The sequence below is a fragment of the Ovis aries genome, chromosome 2 (genome assembly GCF_016772045.2).
Source record: "Ovis aries strain OAR_USU_Benz2616 breed Rambouillet chromosome 2, ARS-UI_Ramb_v3.0, whole genome shotgun sequence".
In the NCBI taxonomy this organism is placed as follows: domain Eukaryota; kingdom Metazoa; phylum Chordata; class Mammalia; order Artiodactyla; family Bovidae; genus Ovis; species Ovis aries.
The window spans coordinates 177,716,943-177,737,957 of NC_056055.1; the positions used below are offsets into that span (position 1 = coordinate 177,716,943).

General features: G+C 37.8%; 1 protein-coding gene across 28 annotated transcripts in view; it reads left to right on the top strand.

Moving 5' to 3' along the window:
- The window catches only part of NCKAP5 (NCK associated protein 5), a 1,152,446-nt gene that overhangs the window by 541,113 nt on the left and 590,318 nt on the right, over positions 1 to 21,015 (top strand). For all 28 annotated transcript variants that reach the window (XM_060410117.1, XM_060410132.1, XM_060410119.1 and 25 more), the window contains one exon: positions 4,094 to 4,157. In XM_060410117.1, the coding sequence (XP_060266100.1) occupies positions 4,094 to 4,157 (64 nt within the window). The remainder of the gene's footprint in view (positions 1 to 4,093; positions 4,158 to 21,015) is intronic.

Consider the following 21,015-nt stretch of genomic DNA (forward strand, 5'->3'; position numbering starts at 1 on the left):
CTTTGCAGTCCAAGGGACTCTCAAGAGTCTTCTCCAACTCCACAGTTCAAAAGCATCAATTTTTTGGTGTTGATCTTTCTTTATGGTCCAACTCTCACATCTATACATGTCTACTGAAAAAAAAAACCATAGCTTTGACTAGACAGAGCTTTCTCGGTAAAGTAATGTCTCTACTTTTTAATATGCTGTCGAGGTTCAGTTCAGTTCAGTTCAGTCTCTCAGTTGTGTCCAACTCTTTGCGACCCCATGAATTGCAGCACGCCAGGCCTCCCTGTCCATCAACTCCCGGAGTTCACGTAAACTCACATCCATCAAGTCGGTGATGCCATCTAGCCATCTCATCCTCTGCCGTCCCCTTCTACTCTTGCTCCCAATCCCTCCCAGCACCAGGGTCTTTTCCAATGAGTCAACTCTTCACATGAGGTGGCCAAAGTACTGGAGTTTCAGCTTTAGCATCAGTCCTTCCAAAGAACACCCAGGTCTGATCTCCTTTAGAGTGGACTGGTTGGATCTCCTTGCAGTCCAAGGGACTCTCAAGAGTCTTCTCCAACACCACAGTTCAAAAGCATCAGTTCTTCAGCGCTCAGCTTTCTTGACAGTCCAACTGTCACATCCATACATGACCACTGGAAAAACCATAGCATTGACTAGACGGACCTTTGTTGGCAAAGTAATGTCTCTGCTTTGAATATGCTATCTAGGTTAGTCATAGCTTTTCTTCCAGGAAGCAAGCATCTTTTAATTTCATGGCTGCAGTCACCATCTGCAGTGATTTTGGAGCCTAAGAAATAAAGTCTGTCACTGTTTCCATTGTTTCTCCATCTATTTGTCATGAAGTGATGGGACCAGATGCCATGATCTTCGTTTTCTGAATGTTGAATTTTAAACCGGCTTTTTCACTCTCCTCTTTCACTTTCAGCAAGAGGCTCTTTAGTTCCTCTTCACTTTCTGCCATAAGGGTGGTATCATCTGCATGTCTGAGGTTGTTGATATTTCTCTTGGCAATCTTGATTCCAGCTTGTGTTTCATCCAGCCCAGCATTTCGCATGAGGTACTCTGCATATAAGTGAAGTAAGCAGGGTGACAGTATACAGCCTTAACATACTTCTTACCCAGTTTTCAGCCAGTCCAGTTTTCCGTGTTCAGTCCTAACTGTTGCTTCTTGATGTGCATACCGATTTCTAAGGAGGCAGGTTAGGTGGTCTGGTATTCCCGCCTCTTGAAGAATTTTCCACAGTTTGTTGTGATCTACACAGTCAAAGGCATGCTATTGACTTTAGCATAGTCAATAAAGCAGAAATAGATGTTTTTCTGGAACTGTCTTGCTTTTTTGATGATTCAGTGGATGTTGGCAATTTGATCTCCGGTTCCTCTGCCTTTTCTAAATCCAGCTTGAACATCTGGAAGTTCTCGGTTCAAGTATTATTGAAGCCTGGCTTGGAGAATTTTGAGCATTACTTTGCTAGCGTGTGGGATGAGTGCAATCATGCAGTAGTTTGAGCATTCTTTGGCATTGCCTTTCTTTGGGGTTGGAATGAAAACTGTCCTTTTCCATTCCTGTAGCCACTGCTGTTTTCCAAATTTGCTGGCATATTGAATGCAGCACTTTCATAGCATTGTCTTTTAGAATTTGAAATAGCTGGAATTCCATCACCTCCACTAAATTTGTTGGTAGTGATGCTTCCTAAGGCCCACTTGACTTCTCACTCCAGGATGCCTGACTCTAGCTGAGTGATCATACCAATGTGGTTATCTGGGTCATTAAGCTCTTTTTTATGCAGTTCTTCTGTGTATTCTTGCTACCTCTTCTTAACGTCCTCCGCTTCTGTTAGGTCCATGCCATTTCTGTCCTTTATTGTGCCCATCTTTGTATGAAATTTTCCCTTGGTATCTCTAATTTTCTTGAAATCTCTAGTCTTTCCCATTATATTGCTTTTCTGTATTTCTTTGCATTGATCACTTAGGAAGGTTTTCTTATTTAGAGGAAAAGATATACTAAAGTAACAATCAAGGGAAATATAATACAATATTGATTAGAGTGTAGACTAGAAGTTAAATGTTTCTGTATTCAGTACGAAGAGAAAGCAATGAGTTCAGGTACTGTTATAGTAACTTAATTATCATCATAAGCATCAGAGTAGTTTCTGTGTTCTCTTTATTTAGTTTCATGGTGTTATATATATTCCAGTGAGAAATAATTTATTGATTATTTTGGTAAAAATTTGGGGTGTGATATTAAGTTTTCGTATCACATGAATGAGGTGTGTGTCATCTCCTTTAAGTGCTGTACACAGTGTTTTATAGTGTAGCAGTCTTTTATTACATTTATTCCCTAAGTATTTTATCTTATTATAAATTATTTAATTTGATTTTCCAATTGTGTGATGCTTGTACGTAAAAACACAATTGATTTTTGTATATTCACTTGTATCACTGTGTATCACTATCACTGTATCACTGTGACTTCGCTAAATTTTGTATTGTTTTGTAAATTCCTTGGGATTTTCTGTTTGGAACATTATATTGTTTGTGAATACAGACAATTTTTCCTCTTCCTATTTGATAAAAGTGGAAAAGAAATGGAAGCAGTGACAGATTTTATTTTCTTGGACTCTGAAATCACTGAGGATGGTGACCGCAAACATGAAATTAAAAGATGCTTGCTCCTTAGAAAGAAAGCTGTGATGAACCTAGACAGTGTATTATAAAGCAGAGACATCATTTGCCAACAAATGCCCATACAGTCAAAGCTATGTTTTTTCCAGCAGTCATGCATGGATGTGAGAGTTGGACCATAAAGAAGGCTGAGTGCTAAAGAATTGATGCTTTCTAATTGTGGTGCTAGAGAAGACTCTTGAGAGTCCCTTGGGCAACAATGAACCTGGGTCTCCCATATTGTAGGCAGATTCTTTACCAAACGAGCCACCAGGGAAGCCCATAACCAAACTAAAATGCATGGCATCTTGACAGTCTTGAGCATTTCAAATACATAAATGGTTAGAGAAGGAGAAATCCTCACCCTGATCTTGGATTCAGGTTGCTTCCTTGCTGCTTGCATGTAGCTGATCCTGTGTAGAGGGAAAGCAGAGGGCTGAAATAGCTTTCAAATTGAAGGCAGCAGAGGATTTCAGGGAAGATCCTTGCTAGAGCTAAGACTTGAGAATTACTGGAAGAGTTCATTACCCCTACTTCGTCTATCAACTTTTTAAGAATAATTGAAAAGTTGGCCAAAATGAAGATATCTGTCACCTTACAAAAGTGTTTTTAAAATTTTAGTGACTCAGTGAAATCAGAATTCCAATTATAAAGGATACAAAGCTCTTAGAAACAGTTCCCTGTTGTGAATTTAAAAATACTTAAATAATCTGATTTTCAATTTCACATTTTCAGATTTCCTAGATCCTGAAAAATGATATGCAGAATTTTTAAGTAGGTTTTGAACTAAGGAAAACCTAAAATTTGGTTGTGATATTACTATTTACCAGCTGCGGGCTTCATATATTATTTAGCCTCTTAGCGTGATTTCTATATGTATGAAATGGAGATAATAAAGCCTGTTAATATTATAGAGTTGTTGTCAGTCTCATATGAAATCAGGTAAAATGGCCAGCACTGTTCATGTTATGTATCAAGCCTGCCAAGGATTTTCTGTTTTTATTTCAAGAATGGTACCAGGTTACATTTTGTTTGCTTTTCAAATTCAATTATCTACATAGGGCAACAAAAGAAATAAAAATAATTAAAACTATTTATGAGCAGAGTTGATACAGAAAGGAAAACTGAAATATTTTAGCTATGGAACATTTATAAGTGATACATGCTCATGAAGTTAAAGGGAAGCTTTGAGTTGGGATATAGCATTTATTTGGCTATTACAAAAATCCAAGGCAAAATATCTCTTTCATGACACACAGTGAAAACAATGCACTTGTGACCAATCACTTTAAATATTTATAGAAAGTTTAGTGGAGGAAGTGAGCTAAACCAAGGAGGGGGTTTTCCTGGAGACGGCAAAAGGATGTTTCAAAGCCATGCCAGTGTCCCTCTGCCCTGAGAAGGATGGTCAGCTAATCATGTACTTTTGCTTCTCCAGGGAGAAGTTGGCTGTGGCCCGACTGCAGAGAGAAGTTGCCCAGAGAAGAAATGAGGGGGCCATGGTAAGTCCTGGATGGTCTGTCCCAATTCCCAACCTCCCTTCCGGAGGTCTCTGGCTTGAAAGGCATTTTGTCTCACTAAGGATTTCAGAGGAAAATATTTGCTTGCAGCAAACTGAATGCTACATTGGTAAATAATATGTTTATAATGGAGTTTAAACAGATCTGCCATTTGCTGAGAGAGCAGGAAATATTAAGTGGGAGGAATAACTCTTTGAGGGCTTTAAGGAGGATGTTAAAATGTTCAAAAGTTTGTCGGCATTATTTCCTGAAGGTCTATTAGATGCTTAGGCTTCCAGCTGGGAGCACAGTGCCCCTAAAGGATCAATCTCAGATTCTCAGATAAGGAGAGTGCAATTTAATTCAAGCCTCTCAGTTCTACAAACCTGAACAACAACAACACAACAACAACAACAAAAAACAAAAACCTCAGAAACAAAACAAAAGAACACTCAGATGGTTGCTAATGTAATTGTCTTTTACCCTCTTCTTTCTCTGAGCTGTTTGCGGTGTATTTTCCCTGTCCATTTCAGTATGTGCTACTTAGGAAACTGATGTTTCCTTGTGTTTTGAATTGTACTAAAAATCAATATAGGTGTTTTGGTCCAGGCAACTTCATTTTATAGACTTCTTTGCCAAAGTATCTGCCTGTGTGTCCTTCTATAATCAGAGACGACTGTCGGGGGACCTGGAAAATGGACTTATGTGGATTAACTGCTGCTGTTACCTCTGAGAAGAGAAATCTGACACCAGATTTTTTCCCCCCACTGATAGCAAAACAGTGGCATGTGTTCAATTTCTCAGCCAATGGTTTTTTAAAAAGAGAGAAGCCACACATTTTTAAACCCTGAAAGCTGCTTCCATTTGATTTCATGAGAGTTAATTGGCAATTCATTTGCTGAAAAAAGTAAGAAACTTATAAGCTGGCCTTGAATTTCTCTCCAGAGGGCAGGCAAAGGTCTGGAACAAGAGGCTGAATGTTCAGTGGGTTCTGGAAGTTTTGGTGGCCCTTGAACATACTTAGGGAGGTGATCACATTGCTTGCTCTGCTAGTGATCTCAAGGCAAAGAGAATCTTGACTGTTCAAACAATATGATCTCTGAACAATGATACAGGAAAAAGTTGGAGAAAATGGAAATTTAGTTACATGGTGAGTTGAAAATGTTCAATCTGGACTTACGCTGCATTGCACACCGTTTCTCAGCTAGGTCATTCTGTAATACTTCCATCTTTGTTCACGCTGGCTGCTGTTCAGCACTTCTTCAGCTATGTTCAAAGTGAAGGTGAAGCAGTGACAGCTTTTCTAGGACTGTTTCTTCATCTTTAAAATGAGGAGGTTGGGATTGTGCGATTCCGTTAGCTTAGTGAATCGTGTGAATGAGCATTTGCTCATGTGACGTTTTTATAATGAGAAGGTTTTTCTGGTATATTATTTAAGCTCATAAGATCAGACCCCTAAATAATTTATCTTTCTGAATCTGACAGTGGATGAACCTGGGTTGAAATCATCTCAGATAACTGTCTAGTTTTTTTTTTTTTTAAATGAAGCCCGCTTTTAAAACATTATAGAGGTTATTGTTCAGTGTAGGAAATACCCAGAGAATCAGTTCAGTTCAGTCACTCAGTTGTGTCCGACTCTTTGTGACCCCATGGACTGCAGCACGCCACGCTTCCCTGTCCATTACCAACTCCTGGAGCTTACTCAGACTCATGTCCATTGAGTCGGTGATGCCATCCAACCATCTCATCCTCTGTCATCCCCTTCTTCTCCTGCCTTCAATCTATCCCAGTATCAGGGTTTTTTCCAGTGAGTCAGTTCTTCGCATCAGGTGGCCAAAGTATTGGAGCTTCAGCATCAGTCCATCCAATGAATATTCAGGACTGATTTCCTTTAGAATTGACTGGTTTGATCTCCTTGCAGTCTGAGGGACTCTCAAGAGTCTTCTCCAACACCACAGTTCAAAAGCATCAGTTCTTTGGTGCTCAACTTTCTTTATAATCCAACTCTCACATCCATACATGACTACTGGAAAAATCATAGCTTTGACTAGCCGGGCCTTTGTTGGCAAAGTAATGTCTCTGCTTTTTAATATCCTGTCTAGATTGGTCATAGCTTTTCTTCCAAGGAGCAAGTGTCTTTTAATTTTAAGGCTTTAGTCACCATCTGCAGTGGTTTTGGAGCCCAACAAATAAAAGATCACTCTGATTGCTCAAAAGGCAACTTTGGAGAAATTACCTGTGATTTATTACTCTTATTTATATAATATTATTGAAAAATTACATTTATGTATTGATTGATGTAGCCAATAAGTTATGGAGCATCTAACCCTTATCCTACCCAGCTCTATATAGGCACTGGGGAAGTATTGGTGGGAAAACAAGCAAATAGGTGCATATCTGAGAGCATACATTCTAGTGGTTGGAGAACAGCAGTTTGATGGAATTACTGATAGATGGTAGAAACTGCTGTGAAAAAACATCAGGATAGAGGAAAGTAGCATGCCAGAGGATCAGTATGAGTGTTCTTAGTAGTGTATCACTGAAAAGTTAGCGTGTGAGCAACATTTGAGGAGAAAAAGGAGTGAACCATGATGGTATCTGCTGGGGGAGAATGTTCCTAGTGGGGAGGTGAGCAAGTACAAAGGCCTGGATTGCCTGAGGAACAGCATGGAGGAGCAGGGTGGCTAGAGGACAGTGAGGGAGAGGCTGATGGTAGAACAGGAATCAGAGAAGTGATGGAGGCAGAGGGGTACATCCTGAGCATTCCCAGAGATCCCCGGTTCATGCCCTGAGTGATGGGACCCATTGGCAGGCTTTGAGTGAGTGCCCTTATCCAATCTGATTTACTACTATTCATGTGATATTTCCCCCTTTCCATAGTTTATCACATCTCGATGCTTTAAAGACACCTAAGCCCTGATTTTTATTAATGTTCTTTATTTCACTTTTTCTCACTATTTTCCCCCTCTCCTTACCCAGTCAACGCCCTCGAAGTTTTTGACTTAATTATATGCTTCATCTTTTCTGCTCCTAGGATTCATTTATTTCTGAAGTCGTGATTCTCTCAGTATCTGACAGCTCCTAAAACCAGGCAGTTCTATTAATCCTCTAAATTTAATTCTTGCTGTTACAAGTCCAGAACTTTTGTCACTTTTGTAGCAGAAATGAAGACAGTTCATTACAGCCAGATCACCTTACATTTTTAAAGAATAATACTTACAGTATTCTGTGTTTTATCACATGAAAGGAAAAATGTTATGAAAAAAGTTACGTAAGTTGTATTTTCAAAAAATAGTATAATCAAGGGTGATAATTGTTTTTAAAATCATCAGTGAACCTCTAATAATTGAAGCAAACCTGTGAACTTGTTATAATGTAAAACATGCCCTTTTAAAAATTTGACTATGCAATAAATCTTTTTCCTTATGAGTTTTAAGGTAGTAACAAAGGCATCATTTTTGAGAGTTTGCTTTTATTTTTTAACACACTTTATTTTGGAATAATTTTAGACTTCCATGATGTTGCACACCTACAGACCCTTCAACCAGCTTTCTAGTGTTAATACTTACATGACTATAGGATAATGATCAAAACTGAGACATTAACACTGACATGTTACTACTAAGTTCCAGATTCTATTGGAATTTTACCAGTTTTTCCAATAATGTCCCCTTTCTGATTTAGGATTCATTTCAAGGTATTGCATTGCATGTATAAAGATTTCTTTCTGATGGCTGATTGACGCATATGTGGAAATCAGAGGAATATAAACATGGGAATAAGGCAGGTCTGGATTCAAAGTACAGTTCCACCACTAGTTAGCTATGTAACTTGGACATATTACTTTATGGGTTTTTAACAATTCTGTTTGTGCTTTTATTCTGTTAACTCAGGTCTTATTTGGCAAAGCTATCTTTCATCATATTAGATACTTCCTGTTTGTTTCTTTGTTCTTTATTCATTCTTCCATACAATAAATATTGCCATTGTTTTCACACCTACCTTTCATTATTTTTTCACAAACTGCTATAAGGTCATGTTCCTCTTTATTCTGGGAAGTTGTGTTTCCGCCTGTGTTCCCTATCTCTGACTCAATTTATTGCCAGATTGATTCTGTCTGTAAGACTTTGATGTCATTTTCAGTTCAGTTCAGTTCAGTTGCTCAGTCATGTCCGACTCTTTGCGACCCCATGAATCGCAGTACGCCAGGCCTCCCTGTCCATCACCAACTCCCAGAATTCACTCAGACTCATATCCATCGAGTCAGTGATGCCATCCAGCCATCTCATCCTCGGTCGTCCCCTTCTCCTCCTGCCCCCAATCCCTCCCAGCATCAGTCTTTTCCAATGAGTCAACTCTTCGCATGAGGTGGCCAAAGTACTGCAGTTTCAGCTTCATTCCTTCCAAAGAAATCCCAGGGCTGATCTCCTTCAGAATGGACTGGTTGGATCTCCTTGCAGTCCAAGGGACTCTCAAGAGTCTTCTCCAACACCACAGTTCAAAAGCATCAATTCTTCGGCACTCAGCCTTCTTCACAGTGCAACTCTCACATCCATACATGACCACAGGAAAAACCATAGCCTTGACTAGACGGACCTTAGTCGGCAAAGGAGTGTCTCTGCTTTTGAATATGCTATCTAGGTTGGTCATCACTTTTCTTCCAAGGAGTAAGTGTCTTTTAATTTCATGGCTGCAATCACCATCTGCAGTGATTTTGGAGCCCCAAAAATAAAGTCTGACACTGTTTCCACTGTTTCCCCATCTATTTCCCATGAAGTGATGGGACCGGATGCCATGATCTTTGTTTTCTGAAAGTTGAGCTTTAAGCCAACTTTTTCACTCTCCTCTTTCACTTTCATCAAGAAGCTTTTAGTTCCTCTTCACTTTCTGCCATAAGGGTGGTGTCATCAGCACATCTGAGGTTATTGATATTTCTCCCGGCAATCTTGATTCCAGCTTGTGTTTCTTCCAGTCCAGCATTTCTCATGATGTACTCTGCATATAAGTTAAATAAGCAGGGTGACAATATACAGCCTTGATGTACTCCTTTTCCTATTTGGAAACAGTCTGTTGTTCCATGTCCAGTTCTAACTGTTGCTTCCTGACCTGCATACAGATTTCTCAAGAGGCAGGTTAGGTGGGCTGGTATTCCTATCTTTTTCAGAATTTTCCACAGTTGATTGTGATCCACACAGTCAAAGGCTTTGACATGGTCAATAAATCAGAAATAGATGTTTTTCTGGAGCTCTCTTGCTTTTTTGATAACCCAGGAGATGTTGGCAATTTGATCTCTGGTTCTTCTGCCTTTTCTAAAACCATCTTAAATGTTGTTACATGTAAGAAAGCTCTTTCCATTCCACGAGTTTAAAAATATTCATCCCATTCTCTTCTTGAATGTACATAGTGTTTATTTTTCTGTATGTAAATCTTTGCATATTCTAGGTGGAATTACATTGTTGTGAGGTAGGGATCAAAATGAGTGTTTTTCCAAATTAATTGTTCAGTAAATGATGTTGGGAAATGAAGCAGTATCTAACTTTTGCTATCATATTTATTATTTTCCAAATCCATTCTCAATCAATCTGTGTCAATTACTGGACCGCTTATTTTTTTATATTAACCTTAGTTTAGTCTTCAGTTCAGTTGCTCCGTCGTGTCCGACTCTCAGTGACCCCATCGACTGCAGCATGCCAGACCTCCCTGTCTATCACCAGTTCTCGGAGTTTACTCAAACTCATGTCCATTGAATCAGTGATATCATCCAACCATCTCATCCTCTGTCATCCTCTTCTTCTCCCACCTTCAGTCTTTCCCAGCATCAGGGTCTTTTCCAGTAAGTCAGTTGTTTGCATCAGGTGGCCAAAGTATTGGAGTTTCAGCTTCAGTATCAGTCCTTCTAGTGAATAATCAGGACTGATTTCCTTTAGGATGGACTGGTTGGATCTTCTTGCAGTCCACGGGACTCTCAAGAATCTTCTCCAACACCACAGTTCAAAAGCATCAATTATCCGGCACTCAGCTTTCTCTATAGTCGAACTCCCACATCCATACATGACTACTGGAAAAACCATAGCCTCTACTGGAAAAACCATAGCCTTTACTAGATGGACCTTATACTAGCCTAAATTTTTTTTCTAAATTGTTTTTATTATTAGAAATTTGTAGTCTAATTTTTTATAAGTTGAGTTGTTGCTGATTAATTCTTTTCTCCAAGTTTATAAAAGATAATTTTATTTAGTGAATAACAACTCAGGTTCATGAGTTAAAAATAAGTGTTTGGATTTTTAAAAAATAGCAAAATTGTTTGTATTACATGCTTATGACAGAACAGTATCTTAAAGACTATTTCAAAATTACATGAGAAAAGCTTAACATGTTCACTTTTCTACATTTATGTTAAAAAGTTTTAAAAGAATATCTCTTCTGCCAATGAGTTTGTTTTTTATTAATATCTGTAGAACACTAAAATTCTACCAAATATAATTTTTAAAATCCTTGGGTTAATTATGCAAAGTTATCAACACTGTATGGCTCCTTTTCATCCCATTGAGTAATTTCTAATTTGAGAAAAAGAAAAATACCAAGTTTTGATTACTCATCTCAAGACACTAAGGCAACATTGTATCCCCATTTACCCTGTTGCTCATTGCTTTTTCTTTCATCTAGATGGATATTCAAACACTGACTGGGTGTCCATTGTGTACCATCAGCTGAATTTGGAACCATATCCCCTTGTTTTTTGCATAATTAACATCTAAGGAATAACTATCAGTGATTAGGATATTTTCAGTCATCTCAGGAATTTGAGAAAAAATGAAAGTTGGAGGAGATAGGGATGTCAGAATCCTTGTATGGATGTGAGAGTTGGATTGTGAAGAAAGCTGAGTGCTGAAGAATTGATGCTTTTGAACTGTGGTGTTGGAGAAGACTCTTGAGAGTCCCTTGGACTGCAGTGAGATCCAACCAGTCCATTCTAAAGGAAATAGTCCTGGGTATTCTTTGGAATACCCTTCTTTGGAAGGACTGATGCTAAAGCTGAAACTCCAGTACTTTGGCCACCTCATGCGAAGAGTTGACTCATTGGAAAAGACTCTGATGCTGGGAGGGATTGGGGGCAGGATGAGAAGGGGACGACAGAGGATGAGATGGCTGGATGGCCTCACCGACTTGATGGACGTGAGTTTGAGTGAACTCCAGGAGTTGGTTGATGGACAGGGAGGCCTGGCGTGCTGCAATTCATGGGGTCGCAAAGAGTCGGACATGGCTGAGCGACTGAACCAAACTGATCCGAACATGGTTTTTGAGAGCTTTAGTCCTAGTCTTATTTTTAACATGTCGATTCCCTGCCCTCTACAGTGCATGAGTTTACTTTGCCTATTAGTTATTCACAGAGAGCCAAAAATCACAGTGTTAAATAACTGTGTCTTAAACAAGAAGAGATCCTTTCTTTAAAAAAAAAAAAACAAACACTTTTTCTTTTATATTGGAATATAGCTGATTAACAATGTTGTGATAATTACAGGTGGATAGCAAAGGGACTCAGATGTGCATATACATGTATCCATTCTCCCCCCAAATCTCCTCCCATCCAGGCTGCCACATAACCCTGAGCAGGGAAGAGATAATTTCTTTTAATTTAAGAGACATATGTAAAAATAGGAACATTGCACACAACCCAGGTGAACAGTGCCTTGGTGAATGGCCAGGACTGCGATCAGTGTGTCTTTCATCTTTTCATGCCTACCCAGCTGTATTGTCTGGCTTCTGATAGACAAGAGGGCAGCCAAGAGTTTGGAAACCCAGAAGGAAGAGGGCCTGGAGCTGTAGTACTAAACATGTCAATTCCTGCTGCTAGATTTCTTGGGGTCAGTTGTTTGGTTTTGGTAGAATTAGAAGACTGCTGTTCACAACACAGTGGGTAATATAACTGATTTTCTAACTGCTAGTAGTCAAACAGCAGTGGGCTTTCCTGATAACTCAGTTGGTAAGGAATCTGCCTACAAAGCAGGAGATCCTGGTTTGATTCCTGGGTCAGGACAATCTGTTGGAGAAGGGATTGGCTACCCACTCCAGTATTCTTGGGCTTTCCTGGTGGCGTAGCTGGTAAAGAATCTGCCTGCAATGTGGAAGACCTGTGTTTGATTCCTGGGTTGAGCAGATCCCCTGGAGAAGGGAAAGACTACCCTCTCCAGTATTCTGGCCTGGGAATTCCATGGACTATATAGTCCATGGTGTTGCAAACAGTTGGAAACAACTGAGCGACTTTCACTTTCACTTCAGTAGTCAAACAAGAGGGGTTAGGATTATAGGCTGAATTAACTTTCTTGTATTTCTTTTCTTTTTTAGACAAAACTGACATACATCATTGTTATTAGTTTGAGGTATCCACCATAATGGTTCAATATATGAGTTTATCAGTTTCCCCTGCTGTCTGAAAGTAGATAATTCCTGTGAAATCCTTGGTAAGCTGAATGGTGTAAAACTAGAAGCAATTACCTTCTTTGTAATAGTGAAAGTCCTCTATGAATTTCTTTTGGTTGGCAAAAATGGTATAAATATATGTCTTTCATAAAAATGAAGTCATGCAAAGTAAACTTTCAAAAAGTGGTTTCTACCTATATATTGCAGTATGATCACCTCAATAAGTCTAGTTAATATTCATCATTACACAGTTATAAATTGTTTTTCTTGTGATGAAAACTTTTAAGGTATACTCTCATAGCAAGTATAAAATACAGTGTTATTAACTATAGTTGGTATGCAGTCTGTTACATCCTCAGGACTCATTCTAGAACTGGAGGTTTGCACCTTTTGGCCTCCTTTACCATTTGCCTACCCCTTCCCCTCTCCTTGCCTCTATTTTTGTATCTATGAGTCTTGCTTATTTGTTTTTTAGGATTCCACACATTTGTGTGGTATGTGTCATTCTCTGTCTGATTTCACTTAGTAGAATGCCCTCAGAGTCCATCCACATTGTTGTAAATGGCAACATTTCCTTCTTTTTATAACCAAATAGTATTCCATTATATGTATTATATACTACATTCTCTTTATCCATTCATCCATCAAAGGACACTTAGGTTGTTTACATGTCTTAGTTATTGTAAATAATGTGGAAATGAGCTTGATGGTACACTTGTTCTTTAAAGATAGTGATTTTATTTCCTTTGGATAAATACCTAGAAGTGGATTTCCTGGTTCATATGGTAGTTCTATTTTTAATTTTTTAAGAAACCTCCATATTATTTTTCATAGAAGCTTTACCAGTTTACTCCCATCAATGGTACACAAGCCTTCCCTTTTCTCCACATCCTAGCCCAAACTTTTGTTTCTTATCTTTTCATTAATAGTCATTCTGAAGGGTGTGAGATGATATCTTATTGTGATTTTGATTTGCATCTGCCTGGTCATTATATCTACTACTGCAGGCAGGAATCCCTTAGGAGAAATGGAGTAGCCATCATGGTCAACAAGAGTCCGAAATGCAATACATGGGTGCAATCTCAAAAATGACAGAATGATCTCTGTTCATTTCCAAGGCAAACCATTCAGTATCACAGTAATCCAAGTCTATGCCCCAACCAGTAATGCTGAAGAAGCTGAAGTTGAACTGTTCTGTGAAGACCTACAAGACCTTTTAGAACTAACACCAAAAAAAGATGTCCTTTTCATTATAGGGGACTGGAATGCAAAAGTAGGAAGTCAAGAAACACCTGGAGTAACAGGCAAATTTGGCCTTGGAATACAGAATGAAACAGGGCAAAGGCTAATAGAGTTTTGCCAAGAAAATGCACTGGTCATAGCAAACACCCTCTTCCAACAACACAAAAGATGACTCTACACATGGACATCACCAGATGGTCAACACCGAAATCAGATTGATTATATTCTTTGTAGCCAAAGATGGAGAAGCTCTATACAGTCAGCAAAAACAAGACTGGGAGCTGACTGTGGCTCAGATCATGAGCTCCTTATTGCCAAATTCAGACTTAAATTGAAGAAAGTAGGGAAAACCACTAGACCATTCAGGTATGACCTAAATCTAATCCCTTATGATTATACAGTGGAAGTGAGAAATAGATTTAAGAGACTAGATCTGATAGATAGAGTGCCTGATGAACTGTGGACGGAAGTTCCTGACATTATACAGGAGACAGGGATCAAGACCATCCCCATGGAAAAGAAATGCAAAAAAGCAAAATGACTGTCTGCGGAGGCCTTACAAAGAGCTGAGAAAAGAAGAAAAGCCAAAAGCAAAGGAGAAAAGGAAAGATAAAAGCATCTGAATGCAGAGTTCCAAAGAAAAGCAAGAAGAGATAAGAAAGCCTTCCTCAGAGATCAATGCAAAGGAATAGAGGAAAACAGTAGAATGAGAAAGACTAGAGATCTCATCAAGAAAATTAGAGATACCAAGGGAACATTTCCTGCAAAGATGGGCTCGATAAAGGACATAAATGGTATGGACCTAGCAGAAGCAGAAGATATTAAGAAGACGTGGCAAGAATACACAGAAGAACTATACAAAAAAGATCTTCATAACCAAGATAATCATGATGGTGTGATCACTCAGCTAGAGCCAGACATCCTGGAATGTGCGGTCAAGTGGGCCTTAGAAAGCATCACTACGAACAAGCTAGTGGAGGTGATGGAATTCCAGTTGAGCTGTTTCAAATCCTGAAAGATCATGCTGTGAAAGTGCTGCATTCAATATGCCAGCAAATTTGGAAAACTCAGCAGTGGCCACAGGACTGGAAAAGGTCAGTTTTCATTCCAATCCCAAAGAAAGGCAATGCCAAAGAATGCTCAAATAAAGCAAATATCACAAAAATGTGAATCACATGAAGTTTTTGGTTTCCCAGGGCATCTAAAAGTTATGTTTACACTGCACTGTAGTCTGTTAAGTGTGCAATAACATTATGTATACAAAAAGTACATGCCTTGATTAAAAATACATTATTACTAAAATGTTTCCCATAATTTGATAACGCAGAATTTCCACAGACCTTCTGTTTGTAAAAATCACAAGCATGAAGCACTATATAGTAAGCACTTAAAACAAGACGTGACTGTATTCAGATCCTCTGCCTATTTCTGAATTGGATTGTTTGTTTTGCTACTGATACATGTTACTTCTTTATGTATTTTGGATATTCACCCCTTAACATATATGACTGCAATTTTTTTCTTCCATTTAGTAGATTGCCTTTAATTCTGTTGATGGTTTCCTTTGCTGGGCAGAAGCTGTTTAGATTGATATAGTCCCCTTTGTTACTTTTTGCCTTGGTTGTCTTTGCCTTCTGTGTCAAACCCAAAAAAATCATTGCCAAGACTGATCTCAAGACACTGCCTAGGTTTTCTTCTAAGGGTTTTCTGGTTTCTGGTCTGTGTTCAAGTCTTTAATCCATTTTTGAGTTAATTTTTGTGGATAGAGTAAGATAGTGGTTCAGTTTCATCTTTTTGCATATTGCTGTCCAGTTTCCCCAACACCATTTATCAAAGAAACTGTTTTTTCCTCGTTGTATATTCTTGACTCCTTCATCATAAATTAGGTGACCATATACATGTGGCTATATTTCTATGCTCTCTATTCTGTTCCACTGAACTATGTATCTGTTTTTATGGCAGTACCATACCTTTTTGATTACTATAGCTTTGTAATATAGTTTGAAATCAGGGAACATGATGTATCCAGTTTTGTTCTTCTTTCTCAAGATTCCTTTGGTTATTCAGTTTAGTTGTGTGTGGTTTCATATGTGTTTTAGGATTGTTTGCTCTATTTCTGTGAAAAATGCCATTGGAATTTTGATGGAAATTGCATTGAATGTGTAGACTGCTTTGGGTAGTATGTACATTTTAACACTATCAACTCCTTCAAGCATGAGCACAGAATATATTTCCATTTATTTGTGTCTTCAATTTCTTTCATCAGTGTCTTAAAGTTAAATTTGGTTAAATATGTTCCTAGCTATTTTATTGGCTAAATTTGTTTCTAGGTATTTTACTCTATTTGATGAAATTATAAATTAGATTATTTTCTCAATTTATCTTTCTGATAGTTTGTTATTAATATGTAGAAATTAACTGATTTTGGAAAAACTTAGTTATAGTCTCATGAGAAGTTTTGACTTGTCTGTTTGTGTTCATATATTGATGTTAGCAGCCATCATGGCAGTTGAATTTAAAGTGTCATCCAAGAAAAGTGTCTTGGGCAATACATCATTCATATTGTTTATCACTAGCTAAAATATATCCATAATTTTGGAAAAAGAACCAGTTTTTTTTTTCTTTTTCACAGCCATAATTAAAGTTGAAAAATCAAGTAGACATGTCTTCCTAAGAGTATAGAACGGTAGGTGGCAAACTTTAGGACATGTTTCTGTATATGTGCTAAATTTTGGAAATAGGCCCTGCATATTATTGTGTTCATATATCTGTTCAACTTATCCAGCTGAGAATAAAATGAAGTACTTGCTTTCATAAAATTTATAATATACTTATTGCAGAAATACATCAATGTCATACTTTTCATGATATTTGTTCACAGTTACACCAGAAATCAATAACATCCCCTCAAAACTGCATATCTCTGAAAATTTTAGTAAAATATTGTAGATTATTCACTTAAAATTTTTTTGAAGTGGAGTTGATTTACAATATTGTGTTAGTTTTAGGTATACAACAAAGTGATTTAGTTATACATGCACATGCATATATATATATACACAAATGTCTTTTCCACTTTTTAGAAAATAAGTTATAAGAGAATTTAAAATATTTAAGCTGAATGAAAATGAAAACACTCTATATACACAAACTTTGGCAATATAATTAAATCAAAAGTTATGATGAGATGTTTACCTTTAAAGGTATATAATAGGAAAAAATTTTAAATTAATCATTTAATTCAAGAAGTAATCAGGAGTAATATACGGAAAGAGGAAATAAACAATGAAGTAAAAAACAGAAGCCAATGAAGTACAAAATGAAGAAATAGCAGAAAATTTTCAGCATCACTATCAGATATGCATAAAAATGATAAGATAATTGTACTTCTGACCACTGACTATTTGATATTAAGAATTACTGTGTGTATATATACATATATATGTGCATATACATATATATGTAAACTTGAAATTGTGATTCTGTGTTTCAAAAGAGTTATGTTTAGAGAAACACACAGAAATATTTACCCTTAAAATGCTGTGATATCTGGGTTTACTTCAAAATAATGCTGGAAGAGGGAAACAGCTGAAGTTTAGATAAATTAAATTGGTCATATTTCAGAGAAAGATATATGCTGTATAATATCAGTTATACATGGTATCTAAAAAATAAAACAAGCTGGTGAACAGAATAGAAACAGACTCACCAACACTGAGAACAAATTAGTGGCTAATTGGGAGAGGGAAGGAAGGAAGGGCAAGAGGGGTCGAGGATTAAGAGGTACAAACTACTATGCGTAAAATAAGTAAGCTAAAAGAATATAATTACAGCAAAGGGAATATATCCAATATTTTGTAATAAAGATAAATAGGGCATAACTGTTGAATCACTATGTTGTACACCTGAGACACAGTATTTTAAGTCAACTATACCTCAAAAGTATAAATTGTTTTTAAAAATTGGCCATATTTGAAAACTGTAGAAGTTTGAGTGTTGCTTCCCTGGTGGCTCAGACAGTTAAGAATCTGCCTGCAGTGTGGGAGATGCAAGTTCAGTGCCTGGGCTGGAAAGATCCCCTGGAGGAGGGCACAGCAACCCACTCCATTATTCTTGCCTAGAGAATCCCCATGGACAGAGAAGCCTGGCAGGCTACAGTCCATGGGGTCGCAAAGAGTTAGACATGTCTGAGCGGCTAAGCACAGCACAGAACATACTTTTACAAATGTTTAAAACTTTTCATGATAAAAGTTTTTAACCATGCCCACCCCTCCACCCCCCGGAAAACTGCCAGGTCTAATGATTTTAGAGTTCAACCAAACCTGGAGTGAAAGAGATAATATTTTATACAGATTGATGTGAAGAAGATGAAGAAAATATCCCCAACTCACTGTTTACAAAAATAAAAGCTAAACTTTTCTGTTGAGAAGTTATATGTTTACCAAAAAATTGCAAACATATTAACAGAGATTTCCAATATGTCTCATAGCCAGTTTCCCAACTTTTAACCTCTTATATTAATATGGTACATTTGTCACAGCTAAGGAACAGTGTTGATTTGTCATTAGTAACTTACGTCCATTCATTATTCCTATTTCCATAGTTTTACCTAATGTCCTTGTTTCATGATCCTATCCAGAATTCATATGACATTTACTCACCTTGCCTCCTTATGCTCTTCTTGGCTGTGGCAGATTCTCAGACTTCCCTTGGTTTTGCTGATGTTGACAGTTTTGAGGAGTCCTGGTTAGCTGCTTTGGGAGATTTGTCTCAAGGAGATTTATCTGCTGTTTTTCTTATAGTTAGATGGGGATAGATTTGATGGGGTATTTAAAAGGCAGGTTAAAGTGCCGTTTTTATCACATTGTATCAAGATTGCGTATTAGCTGCATAACTTACCTTTATTTTGGTGAACCTCTGTCAGGTGGCTCAGGTAGTGTCTGTCAGGTTTGCACTGTGAAGTTTCTCTCCCAACCCCCGCTTCTGTACTGTTCCCCTTGAAAGAAGGTCACTCTTCATGGTCCACGCTTAGAGTGTGCTGTTGTATTCCTCCTCCTGAGGGTGGAGTATTTTTGTAATCCTTCCACATGGGAGACTCATCTGTTCTTTGCTGTTTATTTGCTCAGTCATTTATATTACTATGAATGCATCGGTATCTGCGTTTATACTTTGGGTTGTGAACCAACATAAACTACATAATTTTGTTGGTATTTTGTTCACCATTGTCCATAAGCAGCCCTTTCAGTTGGTTCTCTTGTTGCTCTGACACACTGTCATCATTGGTTTTGTTTATTTTCCTGTCCTTTCCTTTCTTTTCTGTGTGTGTGTGTGCACACACATGCATGCTCAGTAGGTTAGTTGTGTCTGACTCTTTGTGACCCCATGGACTGCAGTCTACCAGGCTCCTGTGTCCATGGAATTTTCCAGGCAAAAATACTGGAGTGAATACTGGAGTGGGCTACTGCTTTACTCCTCCAAGTGATCTTCTGGACCCAGGGATTGAGCCTGCATCTCTTGCATCTCCTGCATTGGCAGATGGATTCTTTACCACTGCACTTTCTTACTTTTTTGGTTTTACAAGGAGCTTCAGGCTCGTATTGTATATTTCCTGCCACAGTCTTCAAATCAGCTATTTATCTAACAAGCACTGGTTTTATTTGAAGGACAAGGGTATTTGAAACCAAGATCTGGTTGCTAGGTGTCAACTCACTTTTCTGAGGCTTATTTAAAATGGGGTTTATTCCAGAAATGCAGTGATTTCTTAACATTAGAAGATCAATTAAAATAATCACAGCTATAGATTAAATACGGAGAACAAAGCCTCGACACATACAAAATAAAACATTTGATAAAATTCAATAGCAATTCACAGTAATTTTTAAAAATGTAGTCACCAAGAACAAAAGGATGTTTTCTTAAGTTGACAAAAGGTACTCACAGAAGATCTTCAGTGAGAATTGTACTTAAAGGTGAAAAACTGGAAGTGTTCCTTTTAAAAACTATAACCAGACCAGGGTTCTTCCAGTCAGCACGGCTGTTTGTTTTTACACTTCTGGACCTAACTGACATATGAAATTAAGGGATATATGGGTTAGGAAGAAAGCACAGTTTTTATTATTTGTAAATAACTGTCTAAGTAGAAAATCCAGGAGATTCTTTAGACACACTTTTAGAAGTTTACTGAATATTAAAAAGTTTGCTGAATATTACAAAAGGTTTGCTGAATATTACAAAGTTTGCTGAATATTACAAAAGTGAATAGAAATCCTGCATTCCCATTGTTGTTATTGTGTTGTTCAGTTGTGTTTGACTTTGTGTGTCCCCATGGATGTGCTAGGCTCCTCTGTCCTCCACTGTCTCCCAGAATTTTCTCAAATTCATATCCATTGAGTCAGTGATGCTATCTAACCATTTCACCCTCTGCTGCCCTCTTTTCTTGTTGTCAATCTTCCCCAGCATCAGAGTCTTTTCCAATAAGTTGGCTCTTTGCATCAGGTGGCCAGAGTATTGGAACTTCAACTTCATCATTAGTCCTTCCAGTGAATATTCAGGATTGTTTTCCTTTAGGATTGACTGGTTTGATCTATCCATTATCAACTCTTAAAGTAATTTTAAGGAACAGTATAGTTTTTTTAAAGGACATTTAGGAATAAATCTAAAAAGGAAGGAATATGTGAGATATTAATGGAGAAATGTATTAAAAAAGGGACAAAGGTTGGTGGAGAGATGTATCATAGATACATGATGTACTCTGCATATAAGTTAAGTAAGCAGGTGATGGATGGATTCATTATCTTGATCTCATATAATGTGTACATGTATCAAATGTATGTGTCTAGTTTCTCAGTCATGTCCAGCTCTTTGTGACCCCATGGACTATAGCCCACCTGGCTTCTCCATCCATGGGGATTTTTCAGGCAAGAATACCAGAATGGGTTGCCATGCATTCTTCCAGGGGATCTTCCAGGAGATTTTGCCAACCCAGGGATCAAACCCAGTCTCCCAGATTGCAGGCAGATTCTTTACCAGCTGAGCTACCAGGGAAGCCCATATCAAATGTGTATGTATGACAAATCATCACATTGTACAGATTAAACAGATATTGATTAATCCTCCGTGAAGTTGCAAAAATTACAAAAATAAAAATAAATTGAAAAAATAAAGCTGTAATAACCATCAGCAGAGAAGATAGGAGAAA